The 23091-nt window shown below is 37.0% G+C and overlaps 1 protein-coding gene across 2 annotated transcripts in view; it reads right to left on the reverse strand.

The window, feature by feature from the left end:
* Positions 1-23091, reverse strand: part of LOC308340609 (uncharacterized protein) — a 286411-nt gene that overhangs the window by 121545 nt on the left and 141775 nt on the right. The window contains exon 3 of one of the 2 annotated variants that reach the window (XM_080799918.1): positions 13327-13385. The exons of the other annotated variant lie outside the window; for it this stretch is intronic. Coding sequence (XP_080656044.1) covers positions 13375-13385 — 11 coding nt within the window. The 3' untranslated portion in view covers positions 13327-13374. The remainder of the gene's footprint in view (positions 1-13326; positions 13386-23091) is intronic. 2 annotated transcript variants of the gene reach the window in all.

A 23091-nucleotide genomic window follows, 5' to 3' on the forward strand; every position in this document is an offset into this window, starting at 1 on the left:
TAACTCACATGCAATTTTAATTAAAAACATAATGTGTCAGGAAAATGAGTAATGCCTTAGGGCAATAAAATAGCTGGATTTCTTGCTTAATCTTCTGCTTCATCTCTCTCATGGCACGTGTATATTATTGTTAAGAAAGGATTTTCTTCTTCTGTTTCATAGTCAAAGAGAACCCCTGCTGACAAAATGAGTTAAAAAAAAATAAGAAAGCTGTAGAAAAACACCCTATGGGAGGGCTCTCCATTCTTTCTTAATCAAGAGTCCTTGATTTCTTTTGGCTTGATCACTTCCTTTCTTAGAACACACCCTTTCCAGAAAAGCTGATAGCTGGACCAAATCAAGGATTCTAAACTCATTCTCATCAAAAATTATTACCTTTCTGTGACTAGAATTATAATGAAAGGCCAACAATCTCTTCCCTCCCCTTTGATGTTAAGGTCCAAAAGTGCCTAGTTCCCTGTGGGGTACAAAATAACCCTGATGTGGAGTCACATGATTTGGATCTTATTTCACCTCTTTTTGCAAACTAACTCTAAAGCTTTCTGGACTTCAGTTCCCTAGACTACCAACTATGGAGAATAACGCTTGTCTTCCCTGGAGGCAAAGAAGAGTTAAGAGCACTGTGTAACTGAAACTGATCACCTCTCCTTAAGGCTTTTATTCTGGTAATAGAAATGTTTGTTGTTGTTGTTGTTGTTGTTGTATACCTAACCATTGTCTTCTAAGGGGGATTAGTCCTGGTAATTGCACCAGTAAGTAGGGGAGGATGGGAATCCAGCACAAGACCTGGACCCTACATGATGGAAAAAGAGAAAGGAAAATTACTGTGGCTTCTAGTCAGGGAGATAAAGGTTTGGAAAACGAACATGTCCACTGAGCAGTTTTAATGATAACACTGTCGGATGTCTCATGTAAGTCCCCTCTCCCATCCTCTGATAAAATCTCCAGAAAATTCCACATTGCTCACTATTGATTTGTGGGTTGGTGAATCCTTTATGGAAACTGCACAAAGAAAGCTACAAAGTCCTGCCCCAAGGAGTCTGGTTGAGGGGAACAATTGACTTCTAAGACTCCCTAAGTTTGTGATAATAGCCTGACCCTTCTAACAGAAAGGACTCACCATTATGATACTCTGCTTGTCCAGTGAAAGCTCCAGTTGGCTGCCAGAACCAAAAAAGAGATTGTCCCTTAAGGTCTTGCCTTTTATTTTTTTATTTTTATTTTTTAAAGATTTCATGTATTTATTTGAGAGAGAGCATGAGCAGGAAGAAGGGAAAGAGAGAAGGAGAAAGAGGTAGGGGGAGAGGAAAAACCAGATTCCTCATCCAAGCCAGGGAGCCCGACATGGGGCTTGAACCCAGGATGCCAAGATCATGACCTGAGCCAAAGGCAGATGTTTAACTGACTGAGCTACCCAGGAACCCTAAGGTCTTGCCTTTTAGAATTACTCTTGGTTCCTGGAAATCCCAAGGCCCCTCTTCCATCATCTCTAGAAGCTAAATGATAGAAAATGTGATACTCAACATTAGTGATAGCCATTATGTTACCCAACTTATGTCCAGAACTTGCTCAAAGCCTTGTGGTTAAGCCTGGAGGACAATATGTGTCATATCTGGGCAATGCTTCTTCTCCAGAAATGACTGGATTCTAAGGTTGGAGTTGCATGAGCTTACCTAAAACTACAAAAGATGCTAGTACCAAAGAAGTGAATAAGTTAAAAAAAAAAAAAAGTTGGACAGGGATATTAAGGCCTGAGAGATCAGAAGTGGTATCTGCACATCATGAAGGCCAAGAGATCCAGCAATCAGGTCACTGGAGTTAGCAATATGGGACCCAAAAGGTTTCACTTCTTAGGATTTGCAATTACATATTCCTTTACGAACCAGCCATGGGATAGCCTATGGGTGGATTGGCCCTGAGTAAAAGGCCTGCAGCACATCGTCAAGGATGCCCTACAATGTTTCACTTGTAGCCACTTGGCCAGATCCCTCCCTGTGCACTGAGAAAGAGCACAGATGCACTGGCTCCCCCTAGGCTTGAGGAGAGTTCCTGTGGTTTAGAGGGATGCTCCCTATTGTTAATCCTCCTCTAACCTATTTGGAGTGGAGAAGTCACCACTCATCTTATCCAGGGAACCTGAATGAAAGCTCCTCTTTATTCTTTTTTACATATTATCCATAATGTACTTGTTCACACTAGTTCCCTGAAATATTTTAGATGCCTTAAACACAATGAATCCTAATACTTTTTCCAAGTTTTCCTAAGGAAAGCATAGTCTATTTTTAATGAGATTTTGAAGCTTCCTCACTATTGGGATACCACTGTAATTGTATTTTCACCCAGATGTGCTGGACAGATAACAAATAAGAACAGACAAATAGACTGGGGACTTATTTGTGTCAAATAAATCACAAATTATAGATAAAAGTTCAGACTTGAATTTGTTGTGTGCTGAGATAGGATCAAATTTTATGTTACATTTCCTGCTATTGTAATCATTCACCCCAGATTTCCTCTTCCTTCTGCTCAGGCTGCTATTCGGAGATTAGGTGGAAGTTCACTGTAAGAACTGTTAACGTAAGTACCAGCTCAAGGCCTCTGGGTTAAAGATAAAGAACTATGAATACAAAAGAGTCATTAGTCACACTTTCTAAAGTGTGCTTTTCCAAAAAGTGGCCAATTGACAGTCATGGGATTTATATCTTTTTTGCTTCCCAATCCAAGTCTCAGATTTCCAAGTCCACTGGCTACAACAAGAGGTTTTCCCTGAATGTTAAGAGTCACCAATCATGGCAAAGAAAACCATGACAATACAAAGCTTCCTTTATAGAAATAACAGCAATGCTTTTCTGTCAGCGTAGTCTGCGGTACAACACAAGTCCACACTCATATGGGGATTAATTAACAAGGTGTCTTTTGGGAGAGAGAAAGTGTCTGAGCCTATGAGGTTTTTGCATGGTTGCCTCAAGCCCCAGAGTCCCAAGTGATCTTATAACTTCTTCCTTCCATGCCCAGAAAAGCAGAGGGTAGACCAACAAATAATTCTCCTGAACTTCCCCTTCCATAACCAGAGCTCTTTGCCTTCATCTGAGACCCACCCAAAGCTGCCTTGAAAAGGATTCTGCATCAAGCAGTGTACTCTGCTCCAAGCAATTCAAGATAAACTTCTATTTTAAATGACAAATTTTCCTTTTATCAAAGCAGTTCTTAGTCATTCTGGCCTCATGTCAATCAGGAGTATAAGACAATTTAAAATATTGCACAGTCTCAATATTGTAGAGTATATAGACAAAAGACAGACTTTGGAATAAGCATTGAGATGTTTCTTTCTTGTTCGGTTTCTACAAAATCCTTATTTCCAGAAATCATCTGGTTTTTCTCTCTATGCCTCCTTTCTATACCCTAAATTTCAATAGGCACTCCATCACTATTAAAATAAATCAATTAAAAATACATTTCTACCTCAAAAAATCATTCTTTTTACTATGTTTCCACCAATACTTCTGGGGCAAAGTCAGTAAGCATAATGACATAAGCTCCATTGTACAGTAATCTGAGCCCTGAAAACTTGACAGATAAATGAGGCAGGTGAATGCATCTGAGTCTATGTGACCTATATTTGGCCACATGCCTAAATTTCCCCCAGGGGACCTTTAATTGGTTAGATTCGAGGGATTAGATCCTGGCTACAAGGCAAATAACTTAGTTATTCTTTTAGTTCAATCTCTACCCTATAGCGTAACTAAATTCCTAAAAATTTCCTGAGCTTGGATTTTGGGAGAAGAGCAAAAGTAAAGTATGTTGGGTGCATCTGAGAAAGGATTAGACTGTGTCAGGAAGAAGAGTGCTAAGAATTTGGAGACTGGGGATAATGTGACTTCATGTTCATCACAATTTTGACTATAAACTAACCTGAAATCAGGGATTTCCCAGAAAATTCCAGTTCAGGGAAAGCTCAGAGTTCTCTTAGCAACTACTCAGGGGTCTCTGGGCTGAGTAAAGCCCAGCATGTTCTTCAGGACATCCATAGTATCACCTAGTCTCTGTAGGCGGACAAAGCAGCCTCATTTACTGAGAACGTGATTTCTCTTCCCACCGCCAAATAGGGTGCTGGTGAGTGGGTGGGTCACTGTTACTTCTTCCCTTAAAGCATAAAAAAAGTGAACTGTCCTGACTGCCTGAGACAGGTTATTGGAGAAAGGATACTGAATGAGAGAAGTCTAAGCTATAGAAATTCAGAATATTCAGCTGCCTTGGGTGTAGACTCTTGTCACTCCAGTCCTATCACTACCACGGCAATGGGAATATAATCACTTTCCAACACACAGAGGACTTTCTACTTTCACTAGATATAAAGTAATTTTTATTAGGTTATTATCATTTTAATGGGTACTAATCAGCGGGTAAACATACGGGCAAAGCTTATACTAACACCTGTTCTCTACTGGTATGGAGATCTCTTTGCAGTGTTCCACATAAATAGGCTTAGTTCATTAAATACTAAATACTATATTAATAATTGACTTCCTTGGAAACAAATTGGCCCCAATGCTGTGTGTTCTGTTTTAATTTTCCTTGCAGAGGCACAAAAAACATAGAAAGCTTCTTGTACAGGGTATTTTAACCAAGTAATCACAATTATTACTGAAAACAACAGTTCTAACACTTTTTTGCTGGTTTCTAGGGACTTGTGAAAAATTCCCTTTTTTCCCCCTTTGCATGACTATTCATTTCATTTAGCTTTTAAAGGCTATTTCTATACTGTCTCAACTGCAGGATCTCGCTTTCTGAAGCCAAAACACAGCCTGCTTTTTTTTTTTTTTTAAAGCAAATAAGCAAATAAGAAGAAATCAGAACTACTTAGCTCAATTTACTAAATAGTTGTATGCAATTTGGATTCAACATTATTTTTAAAATAATTTTCAGCTTTTCACTTCATATTTATTTAATCTATGAGAATAAGGATAAAACAAGGAAACCAAAACAGAGAAGTAAGGTCAAATGAGGCCTGTAAAATAGGGTAAAACACACTTTTTTAGTCAGCAAGTCACCATGAATATGTTCTGCCTGTGCTCTCATTGGGAAGACTAATATAATATTAATAGTGTCAATGATAATGATCATTTATTAAGTGACTTTTACATGATATATATTATGCCAGGTACATTGTTTAGATGAAAAAAAAACAGTAAGGTAGATATTTTTGTCTCCATTTTTCAGATCAGTATGCCAAGTTTCAGTGAAGTTAAATTTTTTAAACTACTGAGTACTGAGTTCAGGATTTAACCTAGGGCTTAATCGCCCTTGCTATTCCATACTGTTTTTTCTCCCTGATAACAATAGTTACATTTACTAAGCATCTACTATGTGTGCTAGGCATTTTATACCTATCATTTCAAATCCTTATAGCAACCCTATGAGATAGCTATTTTAATTGCCTTTAATAGGAAAATAAACTGAGGTTTAGAGAGATCCAATTTCTTGTCCAGATTTGCACAGTTAGAAAGAGGTAAAACAAGATTTCAAATCCAAATACATAGCACCAAAATTGGGGTTCTTTCCATTTGACGTCACCATCTGATTAAGGATTAATGGTGGACTGAGGGAAGAACACATTTATTAAGACTCACACTGAAGCTCATAGCCAATTATAAGTTAAGGTTTGAAGAAATAAACACTGTATCTATAGATACCCGAATCACCTGATTTTCACAGGTCTGGTAAATTAATCAGAAAAGTTTGGCAGCTTATGGATAGGTCAAAATGTACCCAACATCTTAAAACTACATGAAATGCTTGAATCTTATATATAATTTTCTAACAGCTCTGTTGATCTTAGTGGCTGGTTCACTATCTATTTGGATATTGAGTTACTGACCATCACAAAATGAGTAGAGAAGTTTGATTTAAAACCCAAGGTTTTTGATTCCTAATGCCAAGTATAGTACAACTAATCTTTTCTATCAACTATTTGGTCTTTCATATTTTAAGAACAAATGACATGCAATTAATGCTCTAGAGAGAAACCAACTTCTACTGTTTAGGATACATGTTTTAAAAGAGATGTGTATCATAGGATTATGTTTTTGAGCTCTGAAGATATTAAACAATAATGATATAATTCTGTTTTCTTGATTTGCTTATATAAGAAAACAGATAGTGTGTGTATGGGGACAGTGGGTTGATTAGAAGATTAGGTCTTTCTTAATAAGTGGGTAGCATTCTAGCTACAGGACCCATATTATGTAAACCTACCTCACTTTCTAAGCCTCTACTTTACAATTAAAACGTCTGCTCTGCCCAGGTTGAGTTAATCATGATGTGCAAAGAATCATATTCAAATAACCTGAGTTTTCCACAGTAGGATAGAGAGCAGCCATGAGATCAAGGTATCTCCCTTTTTAGTCCATTTTTCCCCACCCACAGAACTCACAATGGTGAGGTTTGCAGCTTTGGTTTCATGCGTGTTTGAATCTCAGGTCTCATCCTTGGGCACTCATTAACTCATTGAGTAACTGGAGTTTGCTATTATATGGGTGAATACAGATGGTGACTACTCCCTCTTAATTCTTAACCATGGCCACACTTCCTTGTGATCTTGCTTTCAATTCTATAAACTGTAGTGCTACTTGCTACCTGGATTACTACTAAACTTCCTTTATCCTTGGATGATTTCTTTGGCCACTTAGTAGAACCTCCACAGTCATCTACCAAACCTGTTCAATTTCAGTGAGCTTCATTCACTGTCTGTATCTTCTCAAGTATGCCCCAATGGCACATCATGTCTCAGTTTCAAGAAAGAAAAGTAATGCTGTCATTCTCACTGTATCATCCTTGAGCATCAATACCACCCATAAGAGTCCCATTTCAGTTATTTTGTTAAAATACAATTCTTTTTCTTCTTTTCTATTAGCTTCAATTTTCCCTGATATATTTGTCAAAATGAAATGAAAGAGTTAAAATCTTTGAGGAGAGATTTACATCTGGATCCTGACACAGCAGCTCAGTTCTCTTGTTACACTTCCATGGAAGAAACTTGCATCCAAGTACTGAATGTGTAACAGCATACACCCAAGAGAATTGTAATGGGTTGAGGCTGCCAATTTATTGCTACTGATAAGAAGGTGTGAGCAAGTTGCTGCCCCTCTAGGCTAGAGCTCAATGAGAGCAGTAATTTTTCTTCTTGTCTTCAAAGAACCCGTATGGCTGGCAATGTTCATTTAATTAACTTTCAGTTATTTCTCAGGGGTAGTAGAGATGAAAATCCTGTTTTCTTGTAAGATTTGAATAAATCCTGAGAAATGCATTTAAACAGTAAGAAAAAAAAACATAACTTCTGTATTTCATAAGTTTAGTTATCAGTTCAGTATTTGTCTGCCTTATCAGATCAAACCCACAGCTGTTTGATGACTACCCACTATGGACAAAGCATTGTGTTAAATGCTGAGAACAACTTGTGCTGTGTTCATGAGGAGCAAAGTTACGCTGACTGCAATACATTCTACCAAAAAGAAAGCCAACTTCAAATCACAATCATAATACAACTCAATGTGGTATGCGTGTGTTTGTGTTTTCTCAACTGAAATGCAAACTCTTGAGGAAAGACCTTCTATTTTCTGTTTTTGAAACTTGGTATCACAAATGCCAAGCATGGCACTTTACATACACTAGAGAATGTTAATGAAGTGAAATCGAGGCTTCATTGAGTCAGGTGAAGACTTCACTGTTTTGCACTGGGGCACTGAGATCACTTACAGCCTGCACATCTAAGATACTGTGTCTCTATCTGTTGAAAGGGCCACCTGCCCATGGCTTGGAATGCTGACACTAAATTGAGTTCTGATATTTGTTGAAGTCTTTTAACAATTAGTTTATTTAGTTTTCTTAGCAATAACATCCCTTGGGAGTTTTTGCTGTTGTTTTTATTATCTGATCAGATTTATATTATTTCCTGAGAAAAAATTTTTTTCTAGTTTTCTAACACCTGCTCCTGTAGTCTGTATCCTTGGTTAGTGTTTTGGGTGGTGTTTATCTATAAGACAATAACCTAGGGGAGAAGATTAGCATGTACATGAACAGTTTGTTCTTGAGTCCTCCCTAGGGTCTGAGGATTTCAGAAGTTTTTTTCAGATCAGAGACCACTGGGCAAACTTTGCTGTGGGTCACCATCTCAAAACCCTCTGGGGCTTCTTCCTCAGTCTTATTTTTGTGTCTCTGAGAACTGCTTTTACAGTTTCAAGTGTCTAGACTCAGGTTTTGTCCAGACCTTGATTGGTGATGACTGGCCTTTGGTCAAAATCTGGAGACTTTGTTCGATGACATGATGTTTTGAACCATTACAGTTCTGATGGGTCCTCTTGGTCTAAAACTCTTTCTCTTCCAGGTCAAACACCTGCTTCCTCCATGTTTTCTCATAGTGATGTTAACTGATACACTTCTCTTTCTAGGAGACACAATAACATCAGGGATAATTTAGAATTTCAGTGGCCATTTCGGGGAGTTTTTGACAGGGAAGATTATTAAACTAAAATTAGTTTAGAACAAAAAGCAAAGGCATCTTCATGAGGAAGTTGTTTTATTTGCTTAAAAGATTACTTTGTTTAACAGAGGAGATGTATCCTTTTCTGTGGGTTTTTTTGTTTGTTTGTTTTTATTTCTGGAACTAATAAATGCAGGCTTTTTAATTGCAAATGTTGATAAAATAGTCAAAACCACAAACTATGTCTAAATCAACTTTCTGCCACTCTCCTTAGTGTATACATATGTTAGGTTATTTTTCTACATTTAAACTTTCTTCCCTCTCATAGAGGGAGCATAATTACTTTTGCATATTAATCTTCTATCTTGTAACTTTGCTATAATTGCTGATGAGTTCCAGGAGTTTTTACTGTTGTTGAGTCTTTGTTTTTTTCCACATTGACAATTATGTCATACGAGTATTTTTACACCAATAATTTCATATTTTTATGAAGCTGACTCTCTTTTATTTATTATCTATGCCTTTCCCCCTTTTTTGTTCTCCTGAGGAAACATTAAAGATGAATTGATATAAAATTTTTAAAAATCATTTAAGTGTCCTCTCAAGAATATTTAGTCCACAAAAATAGTCTAAAATAAAATGTCCAAAGGAAAGTAGAAATTAGTTATTAAGCTGTGTTTCTTTTTGTGTTTGTTTTGTGTTTCTCTTTAGGCATATTTACATAGTAGCCTTTGTAGATACAAGATAAGCAAAAGCTTTAGTTCTAAAACAAAAGATATGTTTTAGCATAATTCAAAGACTTTAAAAACTAGGTCACTGTATATGTATGATATCACCACAGTAAATTCCTCATGATTTAATCTTCTTAAATATCTTACATTAGTTTGGTGAATTAAGTAGATTATCACTCTTTCCATAACTTGGTCAAAATTTAAAATTATATGCATATAATTATATTCAACTAAATAGAATGATAATGATGAATAACTTTTTATTGAATTAAATCAATCTACATTGTTGTATTAGTTTCAGATGTACCAATATAATAATTCAATAATTCTATACATTATTCAGAGCTCATCATAATAAGTGTATTCTCTTTTTTTTTTTTTAAAGATTTTATTTATTTATTTGACAGACAGAGATCACAAGTAGGCAGAGAGGCAGGCAGAGAGAGAGGAAGGGAAGCAGGCTCCCTGCCGAGCAGAGAGCCCGATGCAGGGCTCGATCCCAGGACCCTGAGATCATGACCTGAGCTGAAGGCAGAGGCTTAACCCACTGAGCCACCCAGGTGCCCCTGTATTCTCTTTTTTAATAAAGATTTTTTTTACTTGAGAGAGAGAGAGAGTGCGCACAGGCAAGGGGAAGCAGCAGAGGGAGAGGGAGAAGCGAGCTCCCCATTGAGTAGGTACTCTGAGCCAAGGCAGATGCTTAACTGACTGAGCCACCTAGGTGCCCCACAATAAGTGTATTCTTAAACTTCACCCATCCTGTCACCCTCCTCCCCTTTGGCAACTACCAGTTTGTTTTCTGCATTTAAGAGTCTGGAGTTTTTTTTGTTCATCTCTTTTTTTCTTCATTTGTTTGTTTGTTTCATAAATTCCATGTATGAGTAAAATCATATGGCATATGTCTCTCTCTGACTTATTTCATTTAGCATTATACGCTCTAGGTCCAACCATGTTGTTGCAAATGGCAATATATCATTTTTTTTAAAGGTTTTATTTATTTGACACAGAGATAGAGAGTACAAGCAGGCAGAGCAGCAGGCAGAGGGAGAAGGGGAAGCAGGCTCTCTGCTGAGCAGGGAGCCCGATGTGGGACTTGATCCCGGGACCCTGGGATCATGACCTGAGCTGAAGGCAGCCGCTTAACTGACTGAATCACCCAGGCACCCTAATTTCATTCTTTTTTATGGCTAAGTAATAGTCCACTGGGGTGGGTGTGTGTGTGTGTGTGTATCACACCTTCTTTATCCATTCAGTTATTGATGGACACTAGATTGATTTTTAAAGATTCAATGTTACAAAATTCTTACACCTTACAAACTATAACTTAACATGTTAGCTAAAGTCAGTAATTTCTAGTTATTTAACTAAGTTTAAGACCTTAGACAAATGATTAAATTATTTAATAAATAATCTTTGGAAGCCTGCACAATTTCTAGATAAGCAACAGATACGAACACTGGTTAGCTGAACCTAAGTTTAATTTATTCTTATTTCTTATAATGGCAATAGATTAACAAAATATGCAAAGGATTTTGAATGACATTATAGATGTTCATTTTTGCCTTCTTAAATAATTGTTCATGTGAGAAAATAAGCACTTTCAAGATTTTTCTCTTCTGTGGTTTGCTCTTGTGTCTACAGAGAAAAAAATGATTGCTTTTTTTTTAAACTAAATAATTGCTTTGATTACAGATAAAAATCTATATGCATGGTTATTTAAAGTAGGTACAATAGTTATAGAAATAAATATATGTACAAAGTAATGGGCTTTTAATTTTAAATGTTACATGATAACATTTATTCTATATTATATTGCATTTTACATTGAATAATATACTAAACTTACAAGGCCCAGAGTCCTGTCATTAGTTTTGGTGGTACTAAGATCAGTCCTCTCTAGGATCTACAAGTTCTCTTTTAGGTTAATAATAGGCTGCTCATGATTTTAAAAATTACTTGTCATTGTAGATTCTACCCTATTTCAAGCTGATGTGACTAATAAAGGCAATAGACTTATGTGATTCCTAAAGCTTTGTCACCAAAGGTATTAGCTGCATTTCTAAAACATCCACCTAAGTAGTCTCTGCATAATCTGAAATCTACAGATTTGATTTTCTGAAAAAGCCCCCAGAGATGAACTTCCCTTGAACCTTGAAAAAAATTATAAGGTAATTATTAACAACTCATGTAATAGTGAAACTCCAAGGTGTTGATAATTGGGGTAATGTTTACCAACTTAAAGCAACATTACTTCTTTCTTTCTTTGAACATCCATTCCATAAAGGGATCTTAAACAGAGAACTCTCTCTGACAATTGTGAAGATAGACAATTCTTATCAAAATTTTGGAACAAGTGATTACAGAAGTAGACAGCTTCCATGCAAAACAATGAAATAAAATTAATTTTCTGATTCTTCAACACTCTTTTTCTTACCGTTTGCTCTACCATTAATGTCGCCTGTTAGTATACCTTGACATCATTTATTAACTGAATAAAATATTTCTCAAAAATGTCTTCCTTATCTTTGTCCTGCTACTTTTAACTTCCTATGTGTTTTGCCACTTAAATTGGAGCCAACCTCTTTGGCATATTTTTCTAAATTAATAGCTACTATTATAATTTGACTTAATGCCAACAAAATTGATTATTATTAATTATTAAACAGTTTAGAAAATAGGTTTTCTTTTACTGTCTCCTTTTGATACTTAAGCATGCCTCACATAATTTATTTTTAAAATATTTTATTATTTATTTATTTATTTATAGACAGTGAGAGCACTTTGTGAGAGCACATGTGTGAGCAGGAGGAAGGGCAAAGGGAGAGGGATAAGCAGACTCTGTGTTGAGCCAGGAGCCCTGGGGTGGGGGGGATGAAAGGGGTGGAGGGGAGGCTCTATCTCATGACTCTGAGATCATGACCGGAGCCAAAATCCAGAGACAGAGGTTTAACCAACTGAGTCACACAGGCTTATATTTAATTCCAACCTTTTAATTTAATTCCAACCTTTCAGGCTTATAAAAATTGAACCTTGACCCCATGTTAACTAAAAGCTCCTGTTGAAGTTATTAAAATCCTATCAGCAAAATCTAGCCCATTAGAAGTGAAAATTAATATTGGGGTTATCCTTAATATAATTTATATTATATTATATTATATTATATTATATTATATTAACTATTAATATAGTAGTTTGCTCATTGAAACTCTGGCCTGCTTTGAAGGAACTATTTAACTCCAGGCAAAAAATCTTACACGCTTGAGAAAAGCAAATGGTTCACTGCTTTTATCCTAGACATTACCTTACGTTCAATATAGTCCATGACACAGTAGGATATTACTTCTTTTTTTTTTTAAGATTTTATTTATTTATTTGACAGACAGAGATCACAAGTAGGCAGAGAGGCAGGCAGAGAGAGAGGAGGTAGCAGGCTCCCCGCTGAGCAGAGAGCTCGATTCGGGGCTAGATCCCAGAACCCTGGGTTCATGACCTGAGCTGAAGGCAGAGGCTTTACACTGAGCCACCCAGGTGCCCCAGGATATTACTTCTGATATGAATATTAAACTTATACATTCACTACACACTGACTTACTCCATGCATTCATTCTAATTTTTAGAAACGTTGTGAGCTCTAATTATCTCACAGAAAAGAATAATATGACTGTAATAGATAGTCTAAAACTAGTCTCTGATCTTAGCAAACACCTTAAATGACACTAATCTGCCCTGGAAACTCAACAGTTTTAAATTTATTATCCAGCATTGTCATGGACAACTCAAAAGCTATTGGTTTTATTTTAGCTAGCCAAGGAAGAGGAATCCTAAAGTAAATACTGCTTTGCCTGATCTTAAGTTACAAGGCAAGTAAAACAACCAATAACTAAGAAAAATAATATGCACAGTTGGATTCTTGTACATGTTTCATTGGATAGATTTTATAATCTTTGTATTCCTGGCTTTAAGACCTGTAAGAAGGGACTAGTAATCACTTTTCTGTGGTAATTGTGTTACAGTTAGCTGATGAATCTTATTCAGAATCTTAAGTGCTACAGCACAGCTATTTTTCCAGTGGGTGACTTAACTCATTCCTTAAAAAAAGGAAGAAGACGGACTAACCTTTGTATAATAATTAATTATGCTCTCTGGACATCCTCCTGATCTTGATCAGCAAAATCCTGGCAATGAAGAAAATGTGAATATCATGGATTAATATCTCATGTTCTGTATTTGCCTTCTCTTGGTCAAAAAGGAGGACCGAAGAAAAAAAGCAGGTCCTGACAGCTAAAAACTTTCCTGGCGTTATCAGGTCCTGGTGTTGCTAATACACCAGGTATTAACGTTCTCCAGTTAAACATAAATAATTTCACAGAACACCAATATCAGATAAGGTTACTTATCTGACCAGGACCCTGAAGGATCAAGACAAAAGCAAGAGCACATCATAATCTTGTCTAAACACAAACAAAACATGAACATTTTTTTAAAAAAAGATTTTATTTATTTATTTGACAGAGATCACAAGTAGGCAGAGAGGCAGGCAGAGAATGACGGGGAAGCAGGCTCTCTGCTGAACAGAGAGCCTGATGTGGGCCTCGATACCAGGACCCCGAGATTATGACCTGAGCTGAAGGCAGAGGCTTAACCCACTGAGCCACCCAGGTGCCCAAAACATGAACATTTTTAAGCCACAAAAATTACCAAGCACCCCCTATTATGGCTAATATATATGACTACTGATTCTTCAGCAATTATAGCTTTAACTTCAGTCTATATTTTCTTACTTCTAGTTAGATCTTTTGGGATTGCCAGTCAGAATTACTTCCACTTCAAGTCAGCACCAAATCCAAAAACAAAGCTTTGCTTCCCTAAATACTCCCTAAAAGCACTTAATTTGAACCTGAATACTATATATAATTAGACATTTCCAACTGTTATGCCCCAATAATGGGTCCGTGATTAAAGGAGTGAGACCGATATAAAGCGAAGGTCAAGCAAAGCTTTATTTGGCGCCAAGCATCAAGAATCTAACCGAATGTTCGGGGATGCACCTCTTACAAGAGAGGGTGACCCCTCTCTCTTTCACAGACTAGTTTTTAAGGGCAAAGGCCATGCGGTTGGGCCTGGCCACGCACAGGTGGCCAATGAGATTGTAACACACACAGGAAACTCCACAGTGATGCTAGGTGACCAATTGAGTTACAATTTACCCTAGTAGACGTTTGACCCAGCCTATCACCTTGGTTGGGATTGGCGCCCAAAAGGCTCCCAAAGGGTGGGGCCCATACTCCTTGGTAACCAGGGAGACAGTATGCATCCCCCCCACTGATCGGATGTCTCCACCTGGTCTGACCCACTCCGTATTTGAGCTTTGTTACCTGAGACTGGTTTCCGGAACTTGTCTCCAAGTAAATCCCCTGGGGGAAGGGGAGCAGGGACAGTTTAACTTTAATGAAAGCCTCTTGCTAAATAGGTCCTTACACCAACATTTTAACATGCCCCGTGGTTATTCTTCTTCTTCTTTGAAACAGCAATAAAGTTAACTTTCGTTGTAAATGTGGTTTTGGTGGTCTTTGGCTGGGGGACATTGATGGTCAATCAATAATTATAATTCCTGATTTAAGAAGTGTATATTCTAATGTGGAAACAGGTAAATATTTGTCAACATTTGTTATGCAGAATGGTAGGTAATTAATGTTAAAATGTAGTATCATTACAGAGAAGAAAGCACAGTTTTGTTCCATTGCTGGAGAGGGTGCTATAACAGTTTCATAAAAAAGAAAGCATTTAAGGTGAACTTTGAAGGATAAAGAGAATAAAAGCAACAGAATGAAAGATAATGCTAATAAGGAAGGAGGAATTTACTGATAGATGGAAATGGCATGAGCAGCGGCATTGCAGTATGAAACTTGATTTTTTTTCCATGACGCCAGATAGTCAGGTACAATGCAACTGAACCTGGCACAGCCGACAATGGAATTTGGACTCTGGCATGTATATGGTGGGAGAAATGAAAGGCACTACGTGAAACAGCATGTAATCATAGTACATTTTAAGAAAACAAACCTGGTGAGAGAGTGAGAGAATAGAGTTGCCTAGGGGAGAGAACAATGACAATTACAAAAACATAGCAAGTATCCTGAACTCAAGCAGGCAGTAGGAAGAGAGCTGAGGGGACGTATTCAAGATGAAATATTTTGAATTGCAGTACTACTGCACTCAGTGGCCAATAGGATGGATACGTGGGTTGAAGAACCAGAGAGAACCTAAAGATGATTCCACTATGAAGTAGTGTTATGCCCCAATAACGGGTCCGTGATTAAAGGAGCGAGACTGATACAAAGTGAAGGTCAAGCAAAGCTTTATTTCGCGCCAAGCATCAAGAATCTAACCGAACGTTCGGGGCCGCACCTCTTGCAAGAGGGCGACCCTTCTCTGTTTCACAGTCTAGCTTTTAAGGGCAAAGGCCATGTGGTCGGGCCTGGCCACGCACAGGTGACCAATGAGATTATAACACACAGGAAACTCCACAGTGATGCTAGGTGACCAACTGAATTATAATTTACCCTAGTAGACATTTGAATCAGCCTATTACACCTTGATTAGGATTGGCGCCAAAAGGGTTCCCAAAGGGCGGGGGCCCATACTCCTTGGTAGCTAGGGTGACAGTATGCAACCCCCCACTGATCGGATGTCTCCACCTGGCCTGACCCACCTTTGTATCTGGGCTTTGTTACCTGGAGCTGGTTTCCGGGACTTGTTTTTAAATGAATCCCCTGGGGGAAGGGGAGCAGGGTTAAACAATAAGGTTTTTGTTTAACCTCAATGAAAGCCTCTTGCTAAAATATAAAAATATAAAATAGGTCCTTACAGTAGAGGGAAGATATAAATCCTATTTGGACCTGTTAAGATTGCTGTACATTGAACATTCCTATGGGAATAGTAAAAAAATTCTGGAAACAAATTTGGAATTTAGAAGAGAAGTCTAGTCTGGAGAAAGATATGTAGGTTGAAAATGAAAGTGAAACTTCTCCTGAAGAAGTAGTAAAATGGATAGAAGGTTGAGAACTGAAATCTGGAATCCCGGAGAATCCCTTTCATTCAGGGACAAATAGAAATAAGAATGTACAAAGAGACCAGATGAGAGCAAGGAAATAAAGAATACTTAAAACAATGTATCAAATGTAATAAGCATATAGTAAATATTTTCTGAATAAATCACAAGTAATAATTTCTTATTGAAAATTTTCCTCTCAAAACATCCCATATTTCTCTACTTTGGGCAAATTTTGGTAAACAGAGGTAAATATTTCCTCTGATTTTCCCTACAAATGGTTAATCTAAAAATATTGCCATGATTGGTATCAGACTCTTAGACCTCCCCTCTCTGAGAAACACTGGCAAAACAAACATACTCAATCCTATTTATATTTCTTAAATTACTTTGCCTGCATTGTACTGCCTGAGTAGTCAAGAGGCTCCAGAATATTTGATATACATAAACAAAGAAACAGGAAATAGTTAATGGCTGCTTCTGCAGCAGCACAGTAAATTAGAATAATCAAATGCATCTTGGAGTAAACTCATGTGCACATAGCTGTAAACAGTAATCTCCATTCTTTCAAAAGCACAAATCATTTATTACAACAATTCATAATCATTCTCATTTCAAGGTCTAGATGAGAATAAGTCATAATGAGAGAATTTGTACCTTCTAATTAGAGTTGATTTTTTAAAAGCAGAGAAATGAAATGGTGGATTATTACAAAGGGGAGAAAGTCTATAGTCAATTAATTGAAGAAAAAGAAAGAGAACCTTAAACATGTCCAAATCAAATAGAGATAAACAGCTTTAGTCATTCAGGAAAATTCACAAAGCATATATCCTTTCTCCCAGAATCCCACAGAATTTTGTATAGGTAAGACAGTACTGTGAGTTGCTGCGGAAAAAGAATTTGGTAGGTTGGCCATGCTTTGAAAAGGCCTCCATTTTGGGTGTATGCCAGGTTTCCCTGAGCACCCAGTGCACACAATTACTGCATTTGCATGTGTAAATTGGGTAATGGCGTGCCTAACTATCAGATTTGTATGTGAAAATGCCATCGGCATATGCAGTATTGGTTGTGTGCCCACTAAAAAGGAACTTTTAATGGGGTTGCATTAGTTGGGGAGTAAAATTTCTAAGAATTTGAGACAAAGTCCTTCATTTCTGGATCCACTATAGATGACCTTATAGATAATTGGCACCCCCGATAATTCCTTTGTTGTTGTATATCCTCTCAAATTCTATCTAGGGAAGGAAATTCGTCAGAGGACCATTTGACCAACTCTAATTAGCACAGAGAAAAACTGTACCCAAGTTACTCTTGGCAGTGCCTATCTGAGCCAAATGAACAGACTGTGGCACAACCAATCCATTCATCTTGACCATCTTAACAATCAACATGGATCTATGCAAAATTGATTTAGGGTTTTTCCCTCCTCAAGACACAATATTTCTCAATCAAATTTTTTGTCACATAATTTTACTTTTCTGAAGACTTCAGTGTTCTTAATTGCATCATAGAAGGAATAGACAAAACTATTTTTCTCCATCTCCCAAAATAGGTTAAGACATAATGATAATTCTTTCACCCTGCTTCAGTGGATTTCTTCCTTCTAGAAGTTTCCATGCTTATTTATTAGTACCTTATAATGTAAATCTGAGTCTGAGAATTTGCCCAAGAAATATAGAAATCATGTTTCCTGAATCAAAAATTGGTTCACATAGTATAAGGATAATGCAAACTAAGTATTTCAAATTGGAATTTTCTTAAAAAAAAAAAATCTGAGGTGTTTTAGATCAAATCTATTCAGCTAAAAGGTGCTTTATTCTAGGCAACTCCCTTCTCTGATAATGTTTACTTCTCCTGCCCTCCCCCCACCAGCAAACAAAACAAAACAAAACAAAACAAAACAAAAAACCATCACAATGTAAAACAACTGTCATAATATGTCCCTCTAGAAGCTTGCTTTCTGCTGTCTAAAGTGACAGTTTGTGTAGAAATTGCTCATCCCAACTCAGGATTTAATCTCTTGATATAATCTTTCGTCCTATTGCTAAAAAGAAACTGATTTTGTATCACTTGATCTTCCTTTCACCTATTCATCTTTCTAGCGGTCTTACTCAAAGTTTCTTCTGAGTAGTATTTAATAAGAAATACCTAGAAAACTAAAGAGAAATGCAGATCTCATGCCTCATTTCAGACCTATGAATTGGAATTTGGAGGAGTAGGGCCTGGGAATCTGTAATTTAACAAGTTCCCCATGTTATTTTGCAGACTAGAGTGTGCATGTTGTACATTTTTTTTCTTGGTTTTATTATTTGCTTTCTTCCATTTAGCTGTGAAGGTTCTCAGTATTGAGTTGCAACCTGACTATCAAAGGCATGAACTGCATACCCTTCCCTTTAATAGAGACAGGATCATTATACGGTTTGTAGTTATGAGAATGAAATCTTAGCAAGAAAATACAACATGAATATTCAAAATAAATGTTGTAACATAAAACATGCTTCTGTCCAGGGAGATCACTGCCTTACTCAATATGCCTGTGTTGCCTTCAGATATTTTTTGAGACATGGCAACCTGAAAGACCCAAGATCATCTCTACTTAAGGTCTGCCATATAATGGGCATCTCTCAAGTAGTTATCCCTGCCCCAAGAATGTATGCAGTAGGTGATAAGAATAGACTGATTTATGATCACTCAATATCAGAAAGGTGTAGCATTCCATTTCACAAATAGTATTCTGCTAGATTAGAAAATATCATAAACACATTGGAGAATCCTCAGCCTAGAAACCATAAACCACTGTATTTTTTTCCCTACATTTTAATTTAGCTATCTGTTTTGGATTACATAAATAAAAATGAGCCTGTATTTTCTTTATAAAATAAATCAGTCCCTCTACATAGGAATCACTAGTTAGATTGAACATTAGGGCATACATAAAATTGTATCCTTAAAAGACACGAAAACATTTCTCAATGAGAAAGAAGCTGCTCACGGTGACCTTCATGTTGAACAGTGGGGGGTCAGCACTGGCACTAAATCATTTTGATTCACAGATGAGATCAACATATTCATAGTTGTTTGCCAAATGTGTATTTTAATTTAAGCTTTCTCTGATTGATGCGTGTAATTTATGCTACCCAGAACTAAGGCGTCATATTTTTCTTTTTTCCTAACTAACAGGGGGAGACTTTCTTGGAAACAGATAAAGGAAAGAGTCCAGTAATTTGTAGCAATGTGACTACAGCCACACATGTCCTAGAATTAATGTTCTTCATTAGGGTGAGTAGGATCAGCTGTATGTATACATCAGGTTTTTAATTAACTCAGTCCCCACAACAGGATTCATGATTCAAACTGTTAGCATTTTTTTTCTTAAATCACAAAATAAAAAAATTGGGTGGCACATCTTTCACACACACACACACACACACACACACACAAAAGGAGGGGGATACTCAGAGAAATGAAAGGCTCTTTGTATAATACTGAGAGTGCTCAGAAGATCTTTATAATCCTGTGTTAATCAGATAAAGAAGAGCTTGGCATTGACTGATTCCAAAGAGATGCTAAAAATTCAACCATTGTGACAGTTTTCTCTCTGTATAATAGATATGATTTCAGTTTATTTGTATCGATGTCTTTAAACTAACATTTGGAATTTGTTAGATATTTTTAACTACCTTGTTCTTGCAGAACTGACCTGGTGATATTTTAATAAAACACTACCAATTTAAAGAAACTTCAATAAGGCAACATGAGGAGCTTAAGCGAGGGGTGAGGGGAGAAACTTTTTATAGCAGCTTCGTTCTCTGAGATCATATTAACATAAATTTGACAGTTAATCTCCATATTGCAAAAAGGCTGCCCAGACTTATTTAATTAAACTTAGAACAAATATGTTTCTTTATTTGCCAGGTACAGCTTTTAATCTTAAAATATCCACTTCCAATTATGATGCAAAACTATGGTTTAGGGAAGGAGCATGGGGCAGGGGGTGGTAAGGCCAGTGCAGATGGCGGGATATGCAGCTAAGGAGAGAGCTGTCTGCTGATGCAGTGCTCCTGGTTCCCATGATCCTGAAGAAATTCCATGAAACATGCTGATGACTTGTAAAAGTTAGTTCTTTGCTTTAGACTTTAAATGATGGAAATTAAATTTGCTACAGATATTTTTCTCAAATACATTTAAAATCTATTCTTTAATAAATATTCAAATAAACATCCCAACTATTCATCCAAAGAACTAGCTCAAATAATGTATATGAAAAAGGACAATGGAGGAATGATCAAGGCCTCAACATCAGGAGGCACTGAATTTATACTTTGGATCTGTTTCATACTGAACTGCAAATAATTTAACCTTTCTGAACCTCAGGCTCCTCTTCTGTTAACTGAGGTAAAGAGCATCTCATAGTTTTGGTGAGGATGAAATATGATGATTCATTCATTCATTCAGTAAATATCTCTGAGATACTGTCTTTATGCCAGTCTCTCTCATGGGCGATAGTGAAGAAAGTAATGCTCCTGCCTTCATGGAGCTTACATGCTAATGGAGAAAACAGGAATAAAGGGATTCTATAATGTCAGGCAGTTGTAAGTTCTATGAAGCTACACCCCAGAATAAGAGGATAAAGGGTGGTGGCAGTGGGAAGATGATATATACATGGGGGTTGGCAGAGGTCTCTCTGAGAAAGGGACATTTGAGCAGAATAAAATGAAATGACAAAGCAAAGCCCAAGACATATGGGGGAAAAGAGTTCCAGGTAGAGGGAACAGTAGGCTCAAATTCCTGATTTTCCTTACTCAACTAATAGCCAGGCCAGCAGAAGGTGACGCTTGAATGTGGGGAAATGAAAAACACCAGATCTGGCTCCAGGTTGACTTTCTCACCATTTCTGACCACCAACCCTCTTATAATTCATGGGAACTTTAGTTTGACTTTAGTTCAAGGCTTTAGTTGACTCTAGTTCAAGGCTTTAGTTTGACTCTGGGATGGAATGACACTACAGGCCTGATGGTAGGGGAGTGAAAAAATATGGATTGCATTTTACAAACATCACTCTGGCTGCTTTGTGCAACAGATACTTTCATAAGGCAGAAGGAGAACAGGAAAGATGTAAGAGATGATTGTTCTTTTCTAAGAAAGACATTATGGTGGCTTGGATTATGGTAATAAGGATGGAGGAGATAAAAAAGTGATCAGATACAGGACATATTTTGAAGATGGAACGGACAGGATTTGCTAATGGATTGGATCCTGTTCCTCTTGAACAAACTAAATAAGTAAAGAATATTTTACTCAAGGTCACTATACAATAAAATAAACCAATAAAAAACCAAATAGTTTCAGAAATGCAGAAAAACAAGCAAGGCTTCTCAACAACAGTATGGCTGGATATCACACAGGACTTACCGCAATGCCACTGTGGTATCAAGGTGATAGAAAGCCTCAGCCTTTGTTAACTGTCAAAATCCTAAAGTACAATGAAATCCTCACAGGGATATATATCCCTGTAAGGATATATATACACACACGTGTGTGTGTATATATATATACACACACACACACGTACGTATATATATGTATATATATACATGTATATATACGTATATATACGTGTATATATATGTGTATATATACGTATATATACATATATATACGTATATATATATATCCCTGTGAGGATTTCATTTTAAAATTTTATATTTCACATAAAATACATATATATATATATATATATATATGTATTGCACACATACACACACACACACACACACAATGTGGGACTCTGAACAACAACAACAAAAAGCAGCCATCTAAAAGTAAAGGCAATGTCATGAAATAAATGTGTTGGTGGACTACTCTTCTCTACTACTCAGGAAGAAATAAGAGGTCAGACCAGCTCCGTGGAGTTTTCACACCAACAGAGGACAATCCTCCATGTTATAAATCCCCAAAATACAAGTCTTTGTATTTTTCTTCTTCATACCATCAGGATCTACTTCGTGTTAGGTGGTCATTTAATATTTATTCGAATGAACACAAGTGAAAAATATAAAAGCTTTTTAGGAACAGCTCATGAAACAATTTTCAAAATCTAGCCTCTACAAGCAACATTTTGGGTCATTGTGAGACTTGAGGAAATTGCCATTTACCAGTTACAGACACAAAATATTTGTGATCTTTTTATTCCTCTCAGTAAAACATCCTTCTGTCATATTATAGCCTGGATGTTTGCACAATTTGGAACTGCTGCCAATCAACCTGGATGCCTAGTTTCTATGTCTCTCACTATGGCCAAAAGCCAATGCAAGTGACACTTGCCCACAGAGTAACTTGAACCCTCCATGCCACAAACATCTCCAGCACATGGTTTCCATTATAATAATCCTGGCCATCTGCCAAAAGTGAAGAGCATGAGGTTGTAACCCCAAGGAAATAAGATAGGATAGAAAGATTTACTAGAGGGAGGAGAGTGTCTTCCCTTCATGACAGGAGGCGGTGGTCATAAACTTGGCTGCCACACATGTGCATCTTAGGCTGACCAGTCTATCTTCCAAATGGAATCAGACTGCTGAGTTGAAAGTTTCTGCTCCTTGTTACCTATACAGTATATCCCAACCTCTGATATTCATCTATATTGAGTTTTAAGCTCCCAGGAACACTTCACCTTCTCCATCACACAGTGGAATGGCTGAACAGTTTTCTGAGAATTTTGTAGACTCAGAAAAACTGAGAGAGTTCTCTCCCTTTCCTTGAACAGTATTAAGTCACTGTGTCTTGAGAATGCAGAAGAAGGTAACAGAGGATAAAAATCAGGAATAAAATAA

This window comes from Martes martes (genome assembly GCF_963455335.1).
Source record: "Martes martes genome assembly, chromosome: 4".
NCBI classification, from domain to species: domain Eukaryota; kingdom Metazoa; phylum Chordata; class Mammalia; order Carnivora; family Mustelidae; genus Martes; species Martes martes.